We start from the raw sequence: 20,246 nt of genomic DNA, 5'->3' as shown, positions 1-20,246 counted from the left end.
GTATTTGGATAGCACTTCAATGCTTACCTTAAGAATCAGAGTGAGTGTGTGCCATCTGTTTGCTCGCACACCAGATAACCCTTTCATCAAGATTTTATTACCAGCTACAAACAAATAACATTTTAAAATGTTTTCTCTATTTAGGAAGTGAACTAAAATTATGTATAACAGAAACTCTAAATCTGAATAAAATTAAACAAAACAAAATTAAAAGCATAACAGAATACAGTACAATTAGTTTATAATTCTCAAACTTTGGGACACAGTGACAAATTTAAATATAAGCTAAGAATAATGATTAAAGGATACTTTTCAATATTGTAATTTACTTGGAATTGTATAGCTGAGGGATTAATTGAAGTTCTAGAGCTTGGGTGCCAATAACATTTATCTGCTTCTTCAAATAAATGTGGGAAATAATGGTACTTCAAATTGGTACAAATATACTATTTTCAAGAGTGATATGTAACATGTTTCTAAAAGACTTTCTTTTCATTTTTATATGAATGCTTTATTATACCTCTATAAGTCTTTGCATTCTTGAAATGATCTTTAAGTTCCAACTAAATTATACAGAAGAACATTTTCAGGCTAATAACTTTTCAGTAAGATAGCCAAACATTGGGATTCCACGTATTATTTATTACGCACACACGCACCCATTCACGAATGAGCTCTGGATACTGTCTTTCCCATATTAACCTTACAATAATGGAAACTGTGAACTAGGTTAGGCAGAGGGAAGGTGACTGGCCTAGAGTGAGCCAGAGGTGCTAAATCCAATCTTCTGCTCGAAGGGCAGGTTACTGGTACCATCCATATACTCTGGACAAGATCTGTACGAGCCCTGAACACTGACCACGATGGCAAGGACTTGTGGAATTGTAAGCCAGACTGCTAACTGCTCAGCTAGACTGAATGTCACAATAGCTAAACATCACACTTTGAGCCCATTTTCAGTTTTGAATATTGAAAAAAGAAAATGCTCCTGTTTCAATCTTTTTGCCTCCTTCCTAATATCTGGAGGCACCAGGTTGGGTAAGGCTCTGAAATGCAGTTCTGCATGTAATAACTATTGCATGAAAGATTTGCAGTGCAGTTATCAAGCATCTAAGAATAGAGGGCAATTCAGCTATCCAACACTCCCCACCTCGCAAAACATATTTAAAAGTAAGTACTCACCAAGGTCTCCTGTGACTTGATATGTGCCATCAGGAAAAACCCAGAAGAAAATTCCTTCGGCAATTGCCGTATATATGCCTCCTTTGTTAACTCTTCCCGCAATGAATGCTCCTCCTTTATTTGATTCTATATAAATGTCACAGGTTATTGTGAAATTTATCCTGCAAGAACAAAAGGAAGATGATCAAATTTCAGACTGAATTTTTTTAGGAATGAATACTAATAATCTTAATGTTTGAACAGACTTTTCTCTTGCCTATTTTGAAATTAGAATTGTAACCATAGAAGGAGGTGGGAGAAGGTAATCCAGATCACAATTATAATATTCAGGGGACTGATCTTTTCTTCCTGTTTCTCCCCTAAACCTCTAAAGTTATATTCTAAATTTGATGATGCTTTATTTAGTGCTAAAAATCATTCCATATAAGACTTCCCAAATAGGAACTGCTTCATATTAAATTACTTTTTAGCAAAGATGAAGCAGGACAAAGATAAATAGATCGATCAATCAACAATCTTTGTAAGGGCCAGGCAAAATCCATCTTCAAAATTGTCTGGTATCTTACAAAATTTTGAAATTTTCTTCCCTACAATGCCAACACTTCACAATATTTTAGGAGTTTTTTATGTTTAATTTGGGGCTCACTCAATACTATCTAGGACTGTTGAAAGTGTTATATTTCCTATCTCTATTATAAAATTAATTGACTATGTCCTATGCAGCCATCAATGGACCAGTTCAGTCCTCGATGTCAAGACATATCCGGGTGCCGACTGCAGTTCAGATCATGAATTGTTGGTGGCTAAGATCAGAGTCAAATTATGCAGCATGAAAAAGACAACACCACCAAAGAAGTCCCTGCCATGTATGCAGTTGAGGTGAAAAATAGATTTGAACTGCTGGATATTGCTGAGAAGATGCCTGACAAACTATGGCAAGAAATTCAATCGACCATCGTTGAAATAGCAGTTGAACACCAGAGAAAAAGTACAAGTGGCTCTCAGATGAAACCATCAGAATAGCCAAGCAAAGAAAAGCAGCCAAAGCAGCAGGCAAATGGGAGGAAGCAAGGAGATTGAATGCGGATTTCCAAAGAGCAGCAAGCAAAGACAACTAAGTTTACTGGGACCAATTTTGCAAGCAGATAGAAGAGGACTGCACAAAGAGCCACATCAGGAATGCTTTTGCACAAGTCAAGGGATTTACTTTTTAAACACTGTTTTCTGCTCAAAAAAGCATCATCAAAAACAAGCAAGGGAAAGAACTATCTGACCAACAAGGTGTCAAGAACACCTTGTGCCAGAAAGGTTGAGAAATGAACACATGGCCACAGGATTGGAAACAATCACCATTCATTCCATTGCCAAAAAAGGGCAACTCCAAGGACTGCTCCAATTATTGAATAATTGCCGTCATCCCACACACTAGCAAGATTCTTGTTAAGAACATACAACAATGTCTTGAGCTGACTATCAAAAGGAAATTATCAGGGCTGGCTTTAGAAGGGATCATAGCACCCATGACCATATTTCAAATCTACCCTGGATCACGGAAAAATTTCAAGAATATCAAAAGAACGTCTACATCTGCATTATTGACTACAAGAATGCATTCGATTGTGTCGATCATGACAAGCTGTGGAGAACCCTAGAAGACCTAGGGGTGCCAACACATCTGGTCTAGTTGGTGCAGTCACTGTATGCAAATCAGGAAGCCACTGTGTGAACACCATATGAAGACAATGATTTGTTCAAGATAGAGAAAGGAGTGCAGCAAGGTTGCATTCTTTCACTTTTCTTATTCAACCTGTATGCTAAAGTGATCAATTGGAACTTGCAGGATCAACTGGGAGCTGGAACTTGAAGAATCAACAACTGGAATAAAGATTGGAAGAAGGAACATCAACAATCTTTGATATGCTGACAACACAACCCTCCTCTCAGAAACAAAAGAAAGCCTGAAACGTCTGATCAAAAGGATTAAAGAAGAAAGGGAGAAATTTGGCCTCCTCTTAAACATCAAAAAGATCAAGCCCATGACCACTGCAAGGAATGGAAATGTCAAAATAGCCACTGATGATGAAGAGATCAAATGTGTACGAGAAATGACTTTCCTAGAATCACAGATCGATCAAAGCAGTGAATGCAGTCCAGAAATAAAGCACTGAATTGCACTAGATCGCACAGCAATGATGAGCATGAATCAAACATGGAAAAACAAGGACACCAGCCTGGCAACAAAATGCAGATTAGTCAGCACTATTGTGTTTCCCATAGCTACCTACAGTTGCAAAAGTTGGACCATGAAAAAACTAGACAGGAGGAAAATCAACAAGTTCGAGTTGTGGTGCTGGAGAAGGCTCCTGCACATTCCTTGGTCAGCAAAGGTGACAAACAAGCAAGTTCTGGAGCATATAAAACCAGACATATTGCTGGAAGGCAAAATCACAAAATTCCACCTTACTTATTTTGGCCATGTCATGAGATGTCATGAGATAACATGAGATTTTTCTCACTGGAAAAATCACGGTGGCTAGACACCATCAAAGCTGACACCATCCGGAGCATAAAACAACTGAAAGAAGCCATACAAGATTGGAAAAGGTGGAGAGCTAGTCCATAGAATTGCCAAGAATCGGCCACAACTGAACAGACAGCATCATCATCATTATAAAATTGGAAAAACTGTACCTCTAAGAGCAGCAGAGCAACAGAGATGCAACTATCAGTCTCTCTAAGAGAAATGAATCTAAAAGGATAACCAAAAATATAATGCTCTATTTAATGTTCTATTTCTATTTAATGTTCTAATGTTCTATTTCTCTGGCTACCATGCTATCCTAGCTATATGGGCCCCCACTTGATTTCCAGGTGCATTCTTTTCTAGTTTGGTATAGCTCCAAGGAAGAAACAGCACCAAAGATGAGGTCAAGGGAAAGAATAGTAGGGAAGAGAATAAGCAATTATCTGATTGTTCTTTATAAATTTATTTGTAAACCATTCTGTATTCATTTTTTAAACTGAAGGGCACCACAGTCTCTTAAAATAAATTAAGTAGGTTTATATACAGCAAGTTTATTTGCAAGGCTCCAGTACCCAAGAGAGCAAGTAATTCATACTTTGAAGTATAATTCATATTCTTGTAACACACCTACTTTCAAGAATACTGGCTAGGACAATTTTCTTCATAGGAAATCTGTTCAGTTCTCTTTTAGCAATGGCTTATGCTCATCAGCTTCTCATTACATAGAAGGAGGAAGTAGGTGGCAATCTTGGATCACACTAAAAACATTATTACATAGCACTAGTTCTACATAAGCATGATGACAACTCAGACGCAGCAGAAAGGGCATGTTATGGGTCCCATCTATAAAGGAGTTCCATCTGACAGGATCCAGGAGAACCTTTTCTGCTGTGACACTTGCCCTCTGGAACATTATCCCCCCTGAGGATAGATTGTCGCCAAGCCTGTTGGCTTTTAGGAAGTCCCTGAAGACATGGCTGTGCCATCAGGCCTGGGGATCCCATGGATGTGGGGGCCCTGCAAGATGGCTGTATTGTCTGTAAGTTGTAGGTTGGCACTCTTCCACAAGTTTTTATTTCTGGTTAATAGTTTTAATTGTTTTACTTTATTTCTATGAGTTTGTCTTTGCTGTTTTAACTTCTGAGCCACCAGAGTCATGTAAGTGAGATGGGCAGCTATATAAATTGAATGAAATGAAATGAAATGAAATGAAATGAAATGAAATGAAATGAAATGAAATTAAATTAAATTAAATTAAATTAAATTAAATTAAATTAAAATAAAATAAAATAAAAATAACCACAATAAGCAAGTCAACAGAAAGGATTCTTCTCTGCAACTCTAAGTTCACTGTTGTGACCACATTTCATAGTAAACTTTGGACTAAACTGTGAATACAAGGTACTATATTCACTACATACCACTTATAGTTGCCTATAGTGCTGACTGTGTTCTTTGCATCTATAACCCAGGTTATAGGTCTCTGAGTCACCACTTGTCGGAGTGTAAAGACATGCTCCCCTGGATCTGAAGCATTAATAAAATACTCAAACACTCCTGTTTGATCAGCAAAGTATGGTGCTTCACTGAAAGGTGGGTTGCCTATTTGAAGAACATAAATTTTATTATTTCAATCCCTCACAATCACAGGTGTTCACACTATACAAAAGCAGCAATTTCTTAGTTCCAAAAAAACATACATTATAGTAGTTAATTGCCATACATACTGAAAAATTCATTTTTACTGTCTTAACTGGTCATCTCTTCATCGTTATCAAACTAAATGAAAAAATAGAAAGGCCACCAAGAACAGTCAACTGAAATCTGCATGTGATTGGGAACTCTGGTGAGTTCAGATCTCAGTGTTCATGATTTACACTGAGCTTACACCAAACTAAGGCTTTTTCAAAACTAGAAAGCTACAGAAAGCAATTCAGTGAACAAGTGCATGGAGTGCCCAATTTGCAGCAATAATCATCAAGCAGAACTGAACAGTTATCTATCATGGATGGTTTAATTTGGATTCCTGTCCCAGACAGGGGATTAGACTTAATGATATCAATAGATTCTCCCAATCTATTGATTCCTGTATTTACTATTATAGGTTTCTGTTCATTAACTATCAGGAATGTTAGAGAATTTATATTATTGATGAGGGCCCCATTCTTGACAAAGATGACTGATAGCCTAGGATCATCAAATAAGGAGTTCCCTCAAAATAGCTTTATGTTGACTTACGGATATTGAAATCATCTTTGTAAGTGAATGGAAAAGGTTGAGATGGAGGAGGTTCTGAGAAAGGACTTTTATGGCCAGTTGTTACAGTTGTCAAAGTATAGATCTCATCCAAGCCCAAGTTCAGGGTCAACATGCCTTCACAGATCTGCATAGCAAGAAGGAAGCCAAGTGACTCACTAGTAACAGCAAATACAGGGATATTTTTCAGGGTGGGTATATTGGAAAGGATTCATTCTTGCAACACTGACAAGAATAGGGCTCTAGCTTCAAACTATATTATTCCAAATTATTCAAACTATGTATTATTCCAAATGTTTTACTAAGCTTTAGCCATACAGTATCCCCAAATCAGCAATTTACTGTGACACTATAAGGAGTTATAGACAGATTAAATTTTTGGTTTTGTATGCCGCCCAGCATCCATTGGAGTTGGGTGCATATGATAAATTTAAATAAATAAATAGGCCTTACAGTTCCATCATGAGGCATCAAACATATGCTGTGAAACAGGAGTGCAAAAAAAGTATGAACCCTGAGCCACATGCAACACAGAGGAGTATCAATTGAAGCTAGAAATTTCCCACTTGATTCAACTCAAACTGCATTTTTTTTCTTCATCTGCAGATGGAGCTATGCCACTCAAAAAGAGCTACGTATAGCACAATAACATGCTATATAATTGAAACAACACTACAGCTCTGAGTGGGAGAGAGGAACTGAGAGTGCTCACATTTCTTCTCTCAGTTCTGGTTGCCTCATTAAAAGGAGAAATATGGTGCCTGCAGTGACAAGATGAGATGCATGCATTTCAGACATGGAAACTTCATAAGACTCCTCCTACTTAAACAGCTTTCCGCTTTTGTTACAGAAGCAGCTTTGTAGAAGAAAATAGGCAGGCAAAAGCTCTTCCTTTGTATACCTTTAGTTCTTCAGATAGACTCTTAAAGGCAGTATCCATCAACTCTATCACAGTCATATTAACCCTATAATTTATGGCACACTCACATTTTTAGGCCCAAGTGACTGAAATAACGTAGAATTGGCAGTAGAAAATTCAAGCTTGGAATACCACATCTGAAGAGATTTCAACTTGCTCTGAGGAGAAAAAAAAATCATATTAGCTTTTCTTTATAACATCTCAAATCTTTTTTAACTGTCAAAGATGTCCACTGTTCCACTCAAAACCTCTATCAAGCCTCATCCCCTCTATATGTTTTGGGGCTATGGCTCCCAAAATGCCCAGCCAGAGAGAAAGATGATACAGCATGACATGAGGTAATCATTCTAAGAGGATAAGTTGATTCTGCATAGATGGAACAACCCTAAATGAGAGGAACAAAGTAGAGGCAATCAGTCAGTCAGGAGATGGGGACAGCCCCCTGTAATAGAGGCCTAAATTATCTTTGTTGATTTTGATCTCTCCAGGACATTTTTGTTAACACCAAGTCCTCTCACAAGTTATGGATCCAGTAGATCCAAGGCAGCCTCTGAGGAGCTATTATTACTCATTTATCTAAAATTTCCCATTTCAAGGTCTACAAAACTTTCTATATACACATATGCATCCACAGAGGAACACCTTCACCTCATCAAATCCCTTCTAAATGGCAGGTTTGCAGAGCAGCATTCAAGACAGAATAAAATAATTTGATAAATTTTGGTAATATGACAAAACAGAATAACAAGAATTCAATTATTTCTGCATTAACATCAATGTATGGATGTGTGCAAATCAGACAAACTAATGCAAGACTGTACATAATCAGTTTAGCACAAACAATGGTTTCCAATGAGAGAAAAGAAGCAGAACCAGATTCTTTCAACAAAGTTACCCAAGCTAGAATTTTGAGGAATGAACTCCCTTTATCTTCTCTGTGCAACACAAAAAAAGTATATACTAAGAAGAAATATGCAATGGGATGCTAATATGCTCTGCAAATATTTGACTGGTCTGCATTATAAATCTAATGAAAATAGAACAAATAATATTCTATTATTTTAAACTTTGGGCAATTATCAGATTAGACAAGGGTACTAAGTAATATATAGACCCCTACTTTTTCTATGAAAGTAGATCTATCTTATTCTATCTTTCAAAACTACAGATCTTTTAATCGTCCTATCTTTTAAAACTACACATACTCAGCAATTTCCTTGAGAATTATAATTTATGGTACATGCTACCATTCAGTATAAATGTCTAGGTATGGAATAGTTGAACCCACAAGAAATATTGATGGCCATCAACCTGGATGGTTTTCAAAGGAAATTAATCAAATGCATGGAGAAGGCTAACAATGTCTACTAGTCAGGATGACCGTATATTCATTTCAGTACCAGGGTTGTTGTGTCTCTAATTATTAATTACCAGATAGATCATGAGCAGTAGGATTCCACTGAGCTCATATCCTCTGTGTGGGCTACCCACTGGTATCTTTTTAGCCACTATGACCCACTGGATGCTGACTAGATAGGTCTTTAATCTCAGCCACCACAGTCCTGGCACAGCAGCAGAAAATAATAATTAAAAAAAAAAACTAAACTAGGAAGTCAACATAACAAAGCAAATCACCTAAATACCTTTTTATATAGATTGATAGATATCAAACTATTGAAATTACATAACTTTCTTCAATTTTTCAATGTAATTCAATTTTTTATGACGAACTGAACCTAGACCATATGGAATCATATTGTCCGGTCTTGCCTCCCTCTTGATACAAAGCTGATTCAAAGGCTTCAGAGTTGACAAATTTCATAAAACCAACATTTACAGTTTGGAATTCAACCATTCTTCCATGACTACGTGATCATCTTTTTTGCCACAATCTAGGTACAATCCAAAGTTCTTCTCAGGTTGAACATTTCCATATTTTTGAAAGATAATTTAACAATACATTGATGTTTTTAATCCTTAGCTGCCTTTAACGAATCTGGTTTGCCATGGCTATATATAACCAATAAGGAATTACATATTTACCAAAATTCCTTCACATTTATTACAAATCCAGCATAGAAACAGACCCAAACTTTAAAAAAAAATAATCTCTGAAATATCCCTTAATACTAGGGCAAAATAGCAAACCGTGTAGATAACAAATATTTTAATGGTATTTATTGCCATTTAAAAATCCTTTTGTAGAATCTCAGAATTTTTAAAAGTACCATTACTTAACAGTTGATTAAGGGTAATGGTTCCATTATGAGTCCATGATTTCTTTAAAAAGTGTATTACTAGCCATTTTAAAATAAGAAAAGAAAAATCACTCTTATAGTATAATTATAACTAGTATAGTTGCCAAGATAGATAACATTCAAGCTGAGCCCACAATGGTATTTATTCAATATTGTTTGCATTCCAATGCATGATTGAGGTTAATAAATAAGCCTCATAATACTGTTTAAAATGAGAAAAATTAAACCCATTATTATTAGAAAGACCTAACTTGAACAGGGAAATTTTGGGTACTTGTTCCTTTCACTAAAAAAATAATTATTAGCTTATTAATCAGTTTAAAATAAATATTTAAATTGATTAATAAGTTAATAATTAATTTTTAAGTGGAACCACAGCAGCAGAATTGAATTAATTAATAATCAATTAACCATACTTTAATTCATGTTGAAGTAAATAGAAATCTGAGTTGTAGCAGAAATTAGGACTATAACCAGATCATAGGCAGCCAAACACTGAAGCACCATGAATCTAGACTGCATCATGTTTATTTGTTCATGGACAATTTCTGACAACAGCCAATAAGACTAGGTGCATAGGAATGGAGCTTATCTTTGAATTAGTTATATGTAACATTCAGCTACACAATCACTTCAAAAATACCAATCATTACAATTGCTATAAAGGCTAAACAAAGTATTGCCTGATCCTGTTTTGACCATTTATTCTCTAAGGCACCCAACACAGTATGACTCAATTACTTACAAAGGATCCTTTCAGGTAGAAAACTGCTTTTTGGGGTGACACAGTATAGGGAAAAAGTGGTGGCCTGATGCACTTTGAGTGGTTATGAGTCTGAAAATGAAGAATAAGTTGCACAGATCAAACATCACCTCAGCCTAAGAAATCATATCATTCCTTTTATTTCCATCATCCAGATTGTACATGGCATTGCTTATTTAGACAAAGAGTGTCACCCACAGAAAAGCGGAATTAGCAAGTTCTGGAGAATTCTGAGGTTCATAAAGGTACAAAAGGATTTAGATTTTTTTTTTTTACTTTTTTTAAAGGAGGGGGTGAAGAGGAGGGAGGAGAAAGAAATCTCAGAATAGTTCAATGAGGACTGAGTATGTTTGGTGATCATGAAATACTGGCCACTGGGGGAAGGGGCGAGAGGAGAAGATTCTCTGTGTCTTTGGGACTCAGAAAAGTAGAGGGAGAAAGCAAATGGAATGGAGTTACAGTGTTCTGAAGAGGGAGCAATCCATAATGCAATATTCTGCGATAACAATTCTGCATGCAACTTATGTCCAGGACATCCCTATCAATTGTAGTATTGTCTGGGAGTGGGACTACCTGGGAACTACGCTACCCTATCTGACATGCCAAATCAACCAGGAAGTAGAAACTACAGCAACAGCACACAGCCTACTGTGAAAAGAGAAATTAAAATGACCCAGGAAAAAAATACACACACATACACATAATTTGGAGAAACATAGACCAGCTGTGCATTGCTGAATTCATAAAGCATAATGCAAGACCATATTTCGAGACCACACCTTGAAGACTGTTGAGAATATAATGAACCAACTGTGATTGCCAAAAACAAGGCATAAGCTCCTCATTGCCCGCTCAAATTCTGAAAAAGCACCAGTTACAAAAATGTGTTCCAATATACATAAGCATTAATATGGCACGTTAAAATGTTGAAAGCCCTTTATGCAGTTTATATCAATAATCTATACTACAACCCTGTCAAGTAAATCAATATAAATTATTCCCAGAAGCCAAATGTGCTTGTCTAAGGCCACTTCCTGAAGCTCTGGCACTACTCAGTCTCAGGGACTATGTTAGACCAACTGAAAAGCACTAGTACCATGCTCTTCACAGAGAATTACGTAGAAGCACTTATTTCCAAAATATATCAGCAGGTGGCAGCATTTAACTGACTTTGTTGGGGCTCAGAAGCTAAACAGGGTTACCACTTGGATGGGAGGGTACCAGAGACTACCAAGGCTATAGACCAGTGTTTCTCAACCTTGGCAACTTTAAGATGTGTGGGCTTCAACTCCCAGAATTCTGGGAGTTGAAGCCCACACATCTTAAAGTTGCCAAGGTTGAGAAACACTGCTATAGACTATACTGGAAAGTCAGAACACATCTTGGAGAAAGGTAACAACAAACTGTTATCATACCATTGTTATGAAAACGACATGGATATGTTCATGAAATTAGCTGGAGTCAAGAGCAACTTAAAGGACACTTAATTTCTATAGCATTCATACTGTAATACTTCCATAAAGTGCAGTGCTTGAAATCAAATCTACATTAGACAAACATTGCCAAATAACATTACCATTGTTTCGATGATGATGGTCAGATTGCCTAGCCCATCAGTCAGAGCCACAAAGCTTCCACCTTTTTCCAGATGCCCATCTACTCTCAGGTAATACCAGCCTGGTTGTGTGAACTGTGTTGTGTGTGCTGTATCAAAACAAGAAAGAGTAGTGAAATCCTCTTTGATGTGGGGGGGAAGATACCCTTCCCTAAAGGGAGGAATTCTCAAAAGTTAAAGCAGAAGAGGGCGGGCACTCATCCACACAGAAGGCAATGGCAAAGGATTCCCCTACGCAACAGCTATCGCTTCACATTTCCAGGAACAGAATAAGAAAAGGCCGATAGAATAATTCTCTATTCTCATGACAAATTCATTCTTCAGATGTGGATTCTGATGCACTCAAAATGGGGAAACTCAAGAGAAGGCTAAAATCAGAGAGTGGGAGATCATTCCAGAACTCAACAATGACAGGAACATGCTCGATGAGCACCTAACGTGCTGAGGAATGGTAGAAGGAAGAAAACGGTGAGCAAGTGAGAATCAGATGGAAGAGGGCATGAGGGACCAGTTTGGACCTTGGACACAATCAGCAAGATTATAATATTCTGCTGGTTGCAGGTCCTACTTATCTAATCTAAAAGTAACCCCTAAGCTAAATGTATATGCACACAACCAGCTGTTGTCCTGACAAAGAAAAAAATGGTTTCAGCACAGATCAAGGGAAGAGTGAGATAAAGTCAACACAAAATGGCATAAAGAAAGAAAACAGCTCAATTGTCCTGCAAGTAAGCAATCATTTGCAGGCTCATCTTCCTTTGGCTGCAGTGCCCACACATAGTTACAACTCAAACAAAGGTACGGGGTAACTTCCTACAATACTGAGTAGTGATGGGTACAAGGAAGGCAAAGGGGTATGGATGTAATTCAGAAGAGCTCCTTCATAATGTGCAGGATCATGGATGCAGCACCAGACTGTGACTCAATAAAACTGCCATAGTTTAGACCAATGGTTCCCAGCCTGTGCTCTCCAGCTATTTTGATTGTATTTCCTATAAATCCCAGACAGATCACAGGTTATGTAAACTGGGAGGCTTCAGGCTAGGAAAGATCAATCCTGATTATCAACCATCTGAAAGAAAAAGTATTTTGAATGATTAAGCAGTGCAGTAAGAATAGCATTATGCTCTCATACAACTCACACTTTTTTCATAACGTCATGAGAGCTTCTAAAATGTATGCATTGAATCAGTACATCTATAGTTTGAATTCAAACCTGGCTGACCCAGAAATCCGTACACGGGGAACAGAGTGAGCGTACTATCTAAATCTTGACCAGACAAAATGTCTGAAATCTTTTCAAATTGACAGTAGTCCTAAGAAGCTACCCAGCATGCAAAATCCTGCACATATGTTGAAACAAACTGTTTTACTTCACACACACTCTTATAATTCTTAGCAGGAACTGTTTATTATTCATTTACAAAGATTTGTATTCTGCTCTGCTCCAACAAGTATTACAATCCAAAACAACAGATATTCAATATGCTACAGCAGTTGCATAATAATAACATTTTAAGCAGCAGCTCAACATGCATTTAATAACTGGAAAAGTTGATGTCTAAATAAAAATGTACCTGTGACCCATATGGGAGAATTCACAGTGTAATGCCCACTCCACGGTTCTTGTGCTGTCATTAAACCACACCTTCCAAAAGGCATTTCTTCATAGTAACTAGCCACCAAATTCCAAGCAATAGTACTAGGAACAGGGGATAAGAAAGAGGGAGGAAAATTATTAATTATATGCCACTATTCATAATCCAAAGTCTTCAGAGTCAGTTTACAGGAAACAGCAGCAATCATTAATAAAATCTAGATGGATGGATGGATGGATGGATGGATGGATGGATGGATGGATGGATGGATAGTTGCCAAAGTTGGGAATGCTGACACAGACTAAGCTTGGAGTGGCATTTATCTGCCTGCCTTTCACTTTCTTTTGCGACTCTCAGTTGATGGCAATGGCGCAAAAAATGGAAGGGGAAGAAGCTTCAGAGATGTTTATACAAATAAATGGTCTAGCAAAAATCAACCTATTTAAATTCAGCACAACAGCTACTATATATAGATCAATCAGGCACAACATGAGTATTTCTCAAGTCATATATTAAGAAATATTCTTACAGGGGGAAACCGAGCATATCTGCAGAATAAATGCCTTGTTATGGTCATTTCAGCTTTAGAAAAAAATTAGTTGGTCCGAGTTTCATGCATATTGTGATTTCATCTGTCAAAAATATTGACCCAATTGCCACTATCAAAAGAGTTAAGCAAGGCTTTCACAATATTATAGACACGCATGTATATTGTCATAAAATACACTTTTATATCACCAGACATGCCGACACATACGCAGTCATGTTCCCATTTACATAATTTTGGTTCAGGATTCGAGCCCAGCAACCAGCACCCACTTCATTGTTGAAAGTGCTGTAGTCTTCGGAAGCCCAGAGTTTCTTTAGAGTTAATTGGGCAGTTTTCACTGTTGTTGTCCCTGGGTAGTGAGCCCTAGACAGAAAAAAAAGTATTTATTTTAACTCCAATGTATATGCATTTAATTAAATAACATTCTAGAAAAGTATGTAAGGTGTGGTGTCCTTTCTAATAGTGGTATTCTTCAAGGCTTCAGCTTTTGATGACTATATGGATAAATGTGCACTGTCTCAACTTGTTTTAAATAATATCTCATAGCATTTCCAAGGACACTCCAGCAATCTTTTTGTTCTCATCTATTCCCCTTAGCTTTTACATTTACAGCAATAGTAAATCCATGACATAGAAAACAAAACAGTTCATCCATGAATTCAGGAATAACACTTACAGGCTACCATTTACAATAAAAATGCTCAGCATTTATATAGCCTTTTAAAACTCAGAAATGAAAAATCCTGAAGGGTAAATCAGTATGATCCCTGGACTGCAGTTGGCAAGTCTTAGCCTCAGTTTTCCTTGTGGCTGTCTAGTGAGATCAAAGTAAGGACACAATTTAAAATAAAGTGTCTGGGATTCCATTTATTTACCAACATGCCAGCATTCTCTTATTATTACAGAACAGAATTCAGAGATCTAAATGTCTATGGTCACAGCGCTTTTGATTTACAGTATGTATCTTAAAACAGGAGTCTAGATTCCTTTTGAAATGCAGAGATGCAAAATAAGTTAAACCTCTATCTACATTTAAGAACTAGTATCTTCTAAAGTCTAAAACTTGGCACAAAAATCTCTACTATGGACAGTCTTGCCAGTCTAACCCAAATCCTTCTCATAAAACACATAAGAAACCTAATATTGACCTCTTAAAAAGTTTGAGTACTCTCTGATTATGTTTAAAATACTGAAGCTCAACTCTTAAAAAAAATTGAGATGAAACAAACATTAGAGATAACCATGACTGAGGCTTTCTGTTGGTTCATAGGATTTGACAGAAAAATTAGAGCAAAACACCACCTTAGAATTTTCTTCCTTTTTTCAACAAGCACACAATTATTTTAATTTTCCAGCCATTTTCCTCAACAAGACTGTTTACCACTATGCAAGCGAAGGTCATCTCCTGTCCCCCTTGTTTCTGCTGCCTGCTTAATGACTTAAGATTTAAAAGACCTTGCAGCTTAATTTTTTTTTCTGTACTCCTGAATAAGATTTATTTATTAATCAAATTTATAGGGCCGCCCATCTCATGGATATATGTTTGTACGCTATAAGACTCTCTAATATGTACATGCCTATGGGTATATCTAATTATTCTACCCTCTGCCGTCTACTATCTAGAATTAATAGAAGGCTTAAAGATACTGGCCAGCAGTTTTCCTTTGTCAGTCAAGCTGGCAGCTCTTTTTTTTTCCTCAGGCTGGTAAAACTTTTTTCTTCCATCATCTTCAGCCTCCATCAGATATCATCTGTGAAAGGCAGATCCTCCTCCTCCTCCTCAGGTCTTTGTAGGTCTTCCCTGGACTTGCCCTCCCATGCTTCAGGAGGCTTCAAACTCCCCTCAAACCAACATGCCAGAAACAACAAAGCTTTAGCAGTGTAACACTGCCTAGCCCATTTTAGGATTATCAGACATCGATGTGGTTTTCTAAAACCAATAACCAATCTTCAACAGCCAGAGCTGTCTACTGCCATCTTAAATGCCAGCCATTACACATCCCCATAAAGTTCTCTCCCAGATCTCCTTCCCAGAGTTCATCTGGTGACTTTTAAACTTTCACTTCTAATGCCAGCAGAATAGCCCTCCTTTTTTCTGGGAGGGGAAACTAAATGATCCCTATTCTTATCCAATAGCTAGAAAAAGCACTTGCTTGGTTCATATAGATATGTGAACAGCAAGCAGGAAGCCTTGTCTGAATACAAACTATCAAGATAACCATGTACAAACGACAGGGAAAGCAACTTTTACTCACTGAAGAGCCACTGAATCATTAGCATATGATTTGGGCTGAAACTATATAACTGAAATGACATCTCCCATACAATCTAGGCAACTTGGCCCATAATTGCTGATTACAGAAGATGTAGTCCAAATATTTGGGAGACCTAAAGTTGCCCATCCTTGCTATATGGCAAGAAATCTGTTTCTATCAAAAATAAATTACCTGATCTGAGAAAACTCTTTCCCCCACCACTCAATGTATAACTGTGACCACCACCTTCTACAAATTTACCATCCAACAATGAAACCATTTGGGGAAGAGGTAATTTTGAGTGAAAATAATAGGCAGAAAAATGTTTCCCATTCTCTCCTCCAATTCCCTCTTCCAATATCTCACATAAGTTAAATCTCATGAATATAGGTAGTCCTTGCTTAACATCCATTCATTCAGTGATTGTTCGAAGTTATGATGGGGCTGAATGAAGGGACTTAATGACCAGTCCTCAATGCTCTGGCCGTCGCGCACCCTTGAACATGTACAAAATTCAGGCACTTGGCAACCAGCTCGCACTTATAGCCAGTTGCAGCATCCCACATGTGATCGCCATTTGTGACCTTCCCTGCCAGCTTCCCACAAGCAAAGTCAATGGGGAAGCCAGCAGGGAAAGTCACAAGTCACTCAGGTAAGTCTCTCCCATTCCTCTGGTCTTTCTTCACTCACACACACACTGCCCTCCATCCCTTCATTTGCATGCACCACACCCTCCTTCCTCTCTTTGCTCACACACAACACACTCTCCTTCCCCCCTTTGCTTGCACACACTGTGCCCTCCTTCCCCGTCCTTCCTGTGCTCACACCACTCTGCAGCTCTCCCCAATCCACAGCACCCCCCCAACTCACACGTGGCCTGCACCCCCCCCTGCACGCTTTACCTGAGACTCCCGCTGCTTCCCGCTTAATGACCTGCGGGGTTACAGACAGCAACCGGGACTGCCTGGATTGCTGTCACTAAGCGATGCGGTCATGTGACATCATGCTTTACAACCACATTGCTTAGCAATGGCAATCCCAGTCCCAACTGCCATCATAACTCAAGGACTACCTGTATAAGAATCTCAAGGGAATAAACAGCCTGAATGGTGAAACAGAAGATGGAAAAAGAAAACAAAAGCATTCCCTTGAACTTTGCTATGCAAAATCACCAGTTCCTGCTGGACAAAAAGACAAGAAATCAAACAAAATAATTAATAAATAAATAAATAAATAAATAAATATAAAAGAATGTCAGGGGTGCAGTCATATTTGCACATGTCATTTGACACTTTGAAAGCTCATGAGTCTAAAGATTGCAATGACTTAATATTCCAGAAAGATTTTTTTTTCAAAAATGTGCTGCTTATCAAAAGTAACTGGAAGGGTTTATGAGGAAAGATTCAGCTTTGAAAAGATACCCTACCCTATAATATCGACTGCTTCACGGAGCTCAGAGTCAACAAGCATGTTAAAGGATATTGGTTCCCAGAGGTCATCGCTGGCTATGATCCGCACCCGCTGAAGCTCTTGCTTATCCAAAGTGTATCTTAAAATCTTTTAAAATAAAGAGACAAAAAAGTAGCATTTTCCCCATTTGTAGGAAATATTTAAAAAGCCAAATTGTGCAACTTATTCAGCTGAAGTCTAGCTGCAAAATAGGCATTTTCTCTCGGTATGACATCTGCATAAATGTGAAGTTATAACACCTGTAGCCACATGTTTGCCAAAGGGAAAACCAGAACAAGATGCCACTGTCTTCAGGGAACTGCTTCATTTCTAACAGTTTCAAACATTTCTAACAGTCGACAAAGCTCATAGGAGACATCCATGGACAGGCAGGGGAAACAAAAAAGCAGGCCTCATTCCCCAAATATAACCAAGGAATATCTCCTGCAGCAACATTAAAAAAGTACTTTGTACACAAATACCTGCCTTTTCAGAGGCCAGGATAAGAACATGTAGAAGAACAAACAAATCAGGGCAAGATCTAATGTCCACTCACACAACAGAACGTTTTCCTCCTTTCCTTCCAACTGTGTTCTGCCTGCCCCAAATTTATTCAAGAAATTGCTCCCAACCCACAGAACAGTTGCTAAGGATGCACGGGAGTAGGGTGGAGGGAGAGGAAGAGAAAATAAGTTCTTTTCTCTTCCACTGATCGAAGCAGTACTGTCAATGAAACAAGTTAATTGAACTTCCCCACCAGTATTTAGTTAGCAATGTAACAAACATCTGCAGTGAAATTGCAATGCAGATTACGAAAGGAATATCATTAAAAATCACAGAGCATCTTAATTCTTGTGCACCTATTGACTGAAGACCATGAGCCATCTTTGAATAAACACTGCCAATTCTCTGCAAAGCTTCTGTTGGGTGAGCAGACATTAGATCTTACCCTGATTTGTTTATTCTTCTTCATGTTCTTATCCTGGTATCTGAAAAGGCAGGAATTTGCCTACAAAAGACTTTTTACAGAAGAGACCCAGAATAAGGCTCAAGACATGAGATTATCCACAAGATTGCAATTTGAGCCAACTTTATAGGGTGCGTATAGACTGTGACAAAAGAATCTGAGAGTTGGCTTGATAAACACTGAAATACTGGAATTAAATGAGATATTGTAAAGGTCAAGAAAAGGTACATAATGCTCTAAAAAACAGAGCAGCTAAGATAAGCAGCTAACAGGTGAATTCTAGAAACTTTTAATAGCCTACTGCATTTTGTAACTTTTAGAAAAGAAAATGGCTTCTAAGAGGGAAAAAAAGTATTTTCTCTACATAGTAAAAAGATGCTATAAACCCAATCAATGGTATTTACGAACACTGGCATTCTAAAAATTTGACAAGATTTTTTATATATAATGTGTTTCTCTACTAGTTTAATGTCTGCAATATTCACAAATAGTGAAGTACATCAAATACTGTTTTTTGGTTATGAGGAAGGTAAATGAACACCAAATAAATGTATCTTTCTTAGATGTCCCTCTTATTATCTACTACGGTTTAAACAATAGTTAAAAAGAACAAATCAAATTACACCCTTCATTTCAGCTTACCTGTTAGCCATTTGTTGTTTCTGTTAGTAATAACATGATACTGAACACCAAGGTGTCAAAAATAATGTGGTGCATAGGTTCAGGAAGATGCAAGATCTGAACTCTACAATAATCTTATTCTCATTTTCACATCCAGGGAAAATTTGATACAGTACAGCAGTCAGTTAAGCACTGACAAGCTTGGTGGTAAAAATTTAAACTATCAATGTCTCTCTGTTTACTTACTTCAGAATAATTATTTTGAAGTTCTAAAGTGATACTGCAACAGAGATTCACCCATTTCTTCTCAGATATAAACTTAGTAGCAAATGGTGGTCTTGATGGAAGCCAAGATGAAAAGGTTGCTACTCACTTTCCTCAAATGCAATGTCAACGGAGGGCACTGCATTTTGGGTGATTAGAAGATAGTCACCCTGCCATCTAGAAGCAGTGATGTCTGCCCAATGAATGGGGGAACAATTGTCAGACACAATAATTCTAACAGCTACAAATAGCAATGATAGTAATGCCACTTGGGAGTTTGATCATGACAGAGGTGGTGTCAGCTTCAGCAACTGCCTAGACATTGATCTGATAAGACTTCTTATACATTCTGCTTTGGAGGAGAGGGAAAGAAGAAACAGTATAAAATAGTTCATCCTTCTCTTTACCTTCTCTTCAGGGTAGGTAGCTAGGTAATTATTATTAGATTTTTATCCTCCCTTTTTTATATATATTTGGACAATTCAAGGTGGAGAACATACCTAATACTCCTGCCCCCTATTTTCCCCATATCAACAAGCCTGTGAGGTGAGTTGGGTTGAGAGAGAAACTGGTCCATAGTCACCCAGCCAGCTTTCATGCCTAAAGGAGACCTAGAGTTCTTCTGGTTTCTAGGCCAGCATCTTAACTATTACACCAAGATAGATAGATAGAAATAGATAGATGATAGATAATAGATACACATGTGCACGTGCACACACACATGCTTTTTGGCTTTATGAGGCTCACTCAGAAATATCTGCTACATTGCTGAGCTAGAAAGCATCTAGATCAGGCAAGCCATGGTACAATAGCTGGCATCCAAAACTGATTCTATATATCTTTACCCTGATCCTTGTTTAATCCCAAAAAATCATGAGCTTTCCATTAAGACTTGTCTTGGATCAGATAAGCCTCAATAGAATGCAGCAGCTGACATTTATCTTACTAAATTCAAGGTAGTCAAATCACTACAATGTCTTTACAGTATAGTTTGCTCCCAAGAGAACTTCAGTAAAGCATCTAAT

General features: G+C 37.6%; 1 protein-coding gene across 3 annotated transcripts in view; it reads right to left on the bottom strand.

Moving 5' to 3' along the window:
• Nucleotides 1–20,246, bottom strand: part of GALC (galactosylceramidase) — a 47,784-nt gene that overhangs the window by 4,166 nt on the left and 23,372 nt on the right. For 2 of the 3 annotated variants that reach the window (XM_015888872.3, XM_088145258.1), the window contains exons 7-16: nucleotides 17,347–17,477; nucleotides 13,873–14,028; nucleotides 13,095–13,219; nucleotides 11,479–11,606; nucleotides 9,885–9,974; nucleotides 6,950–7,039; nucleotides 5,945–6,089; nucleotides 5,128–5,308; nucleotides 1,183–1,343; nucleotides 28–104 (exon numbers count right to left, since the gene is read on the bottom strand). In XM_015888872.3, the coding sequence (XP_015744358.1) occupies nucleotides 28–104; nucleotides 1,183–1,343; nucleotides 5,128–5,308; nucleotides 5,945–6,089; nucleotides 6,950–7,039; nucleotides 9,885–9,974; nucleotides 11,479–11,606; nucleotides 13,095–13,219; nucleotides 13,873–14,028; nucleotides 17,347–17,477 (1,284 nt within the window). The remainder of the gene's footprint in view (nucleotides 1–27; nucleotides 105–1,182; nucleotides 1,344–5,127; nucleotides 5,309–5,944; nucleotides 6,090–6,949; nucleotides 7,040–9,884; nucleotides 9,975–11,478; nucleotides 11,607–13,094; nucleotides 13,220–13,872; nucleotides 14,029–17,346; nucleotides 17,478–20,246) is intronic. The other variant, XM_007432895.4, reaches the window with a different exon arrangement.

The sequence above is a fragment of the Python bivittatus genome, unplaced genomic scaffold (assembly GCF_059951505.1).
Source record: "Python bivittatus isolate LINGU-HERP-01145 unplaced genomic scaffold, Pbiv_v1 ctg000480_np1212, whole genome shotgun sequence".
NCBI classification, from domain to species: Eukaryota; Metazoa; Chordata; class Lepidosauria; order Squamata; family Pythonidae; genus Python; species Python bivittatus.
This window is presented reverse-complemented; position numbering and strand designations above follow the sequence as displayed.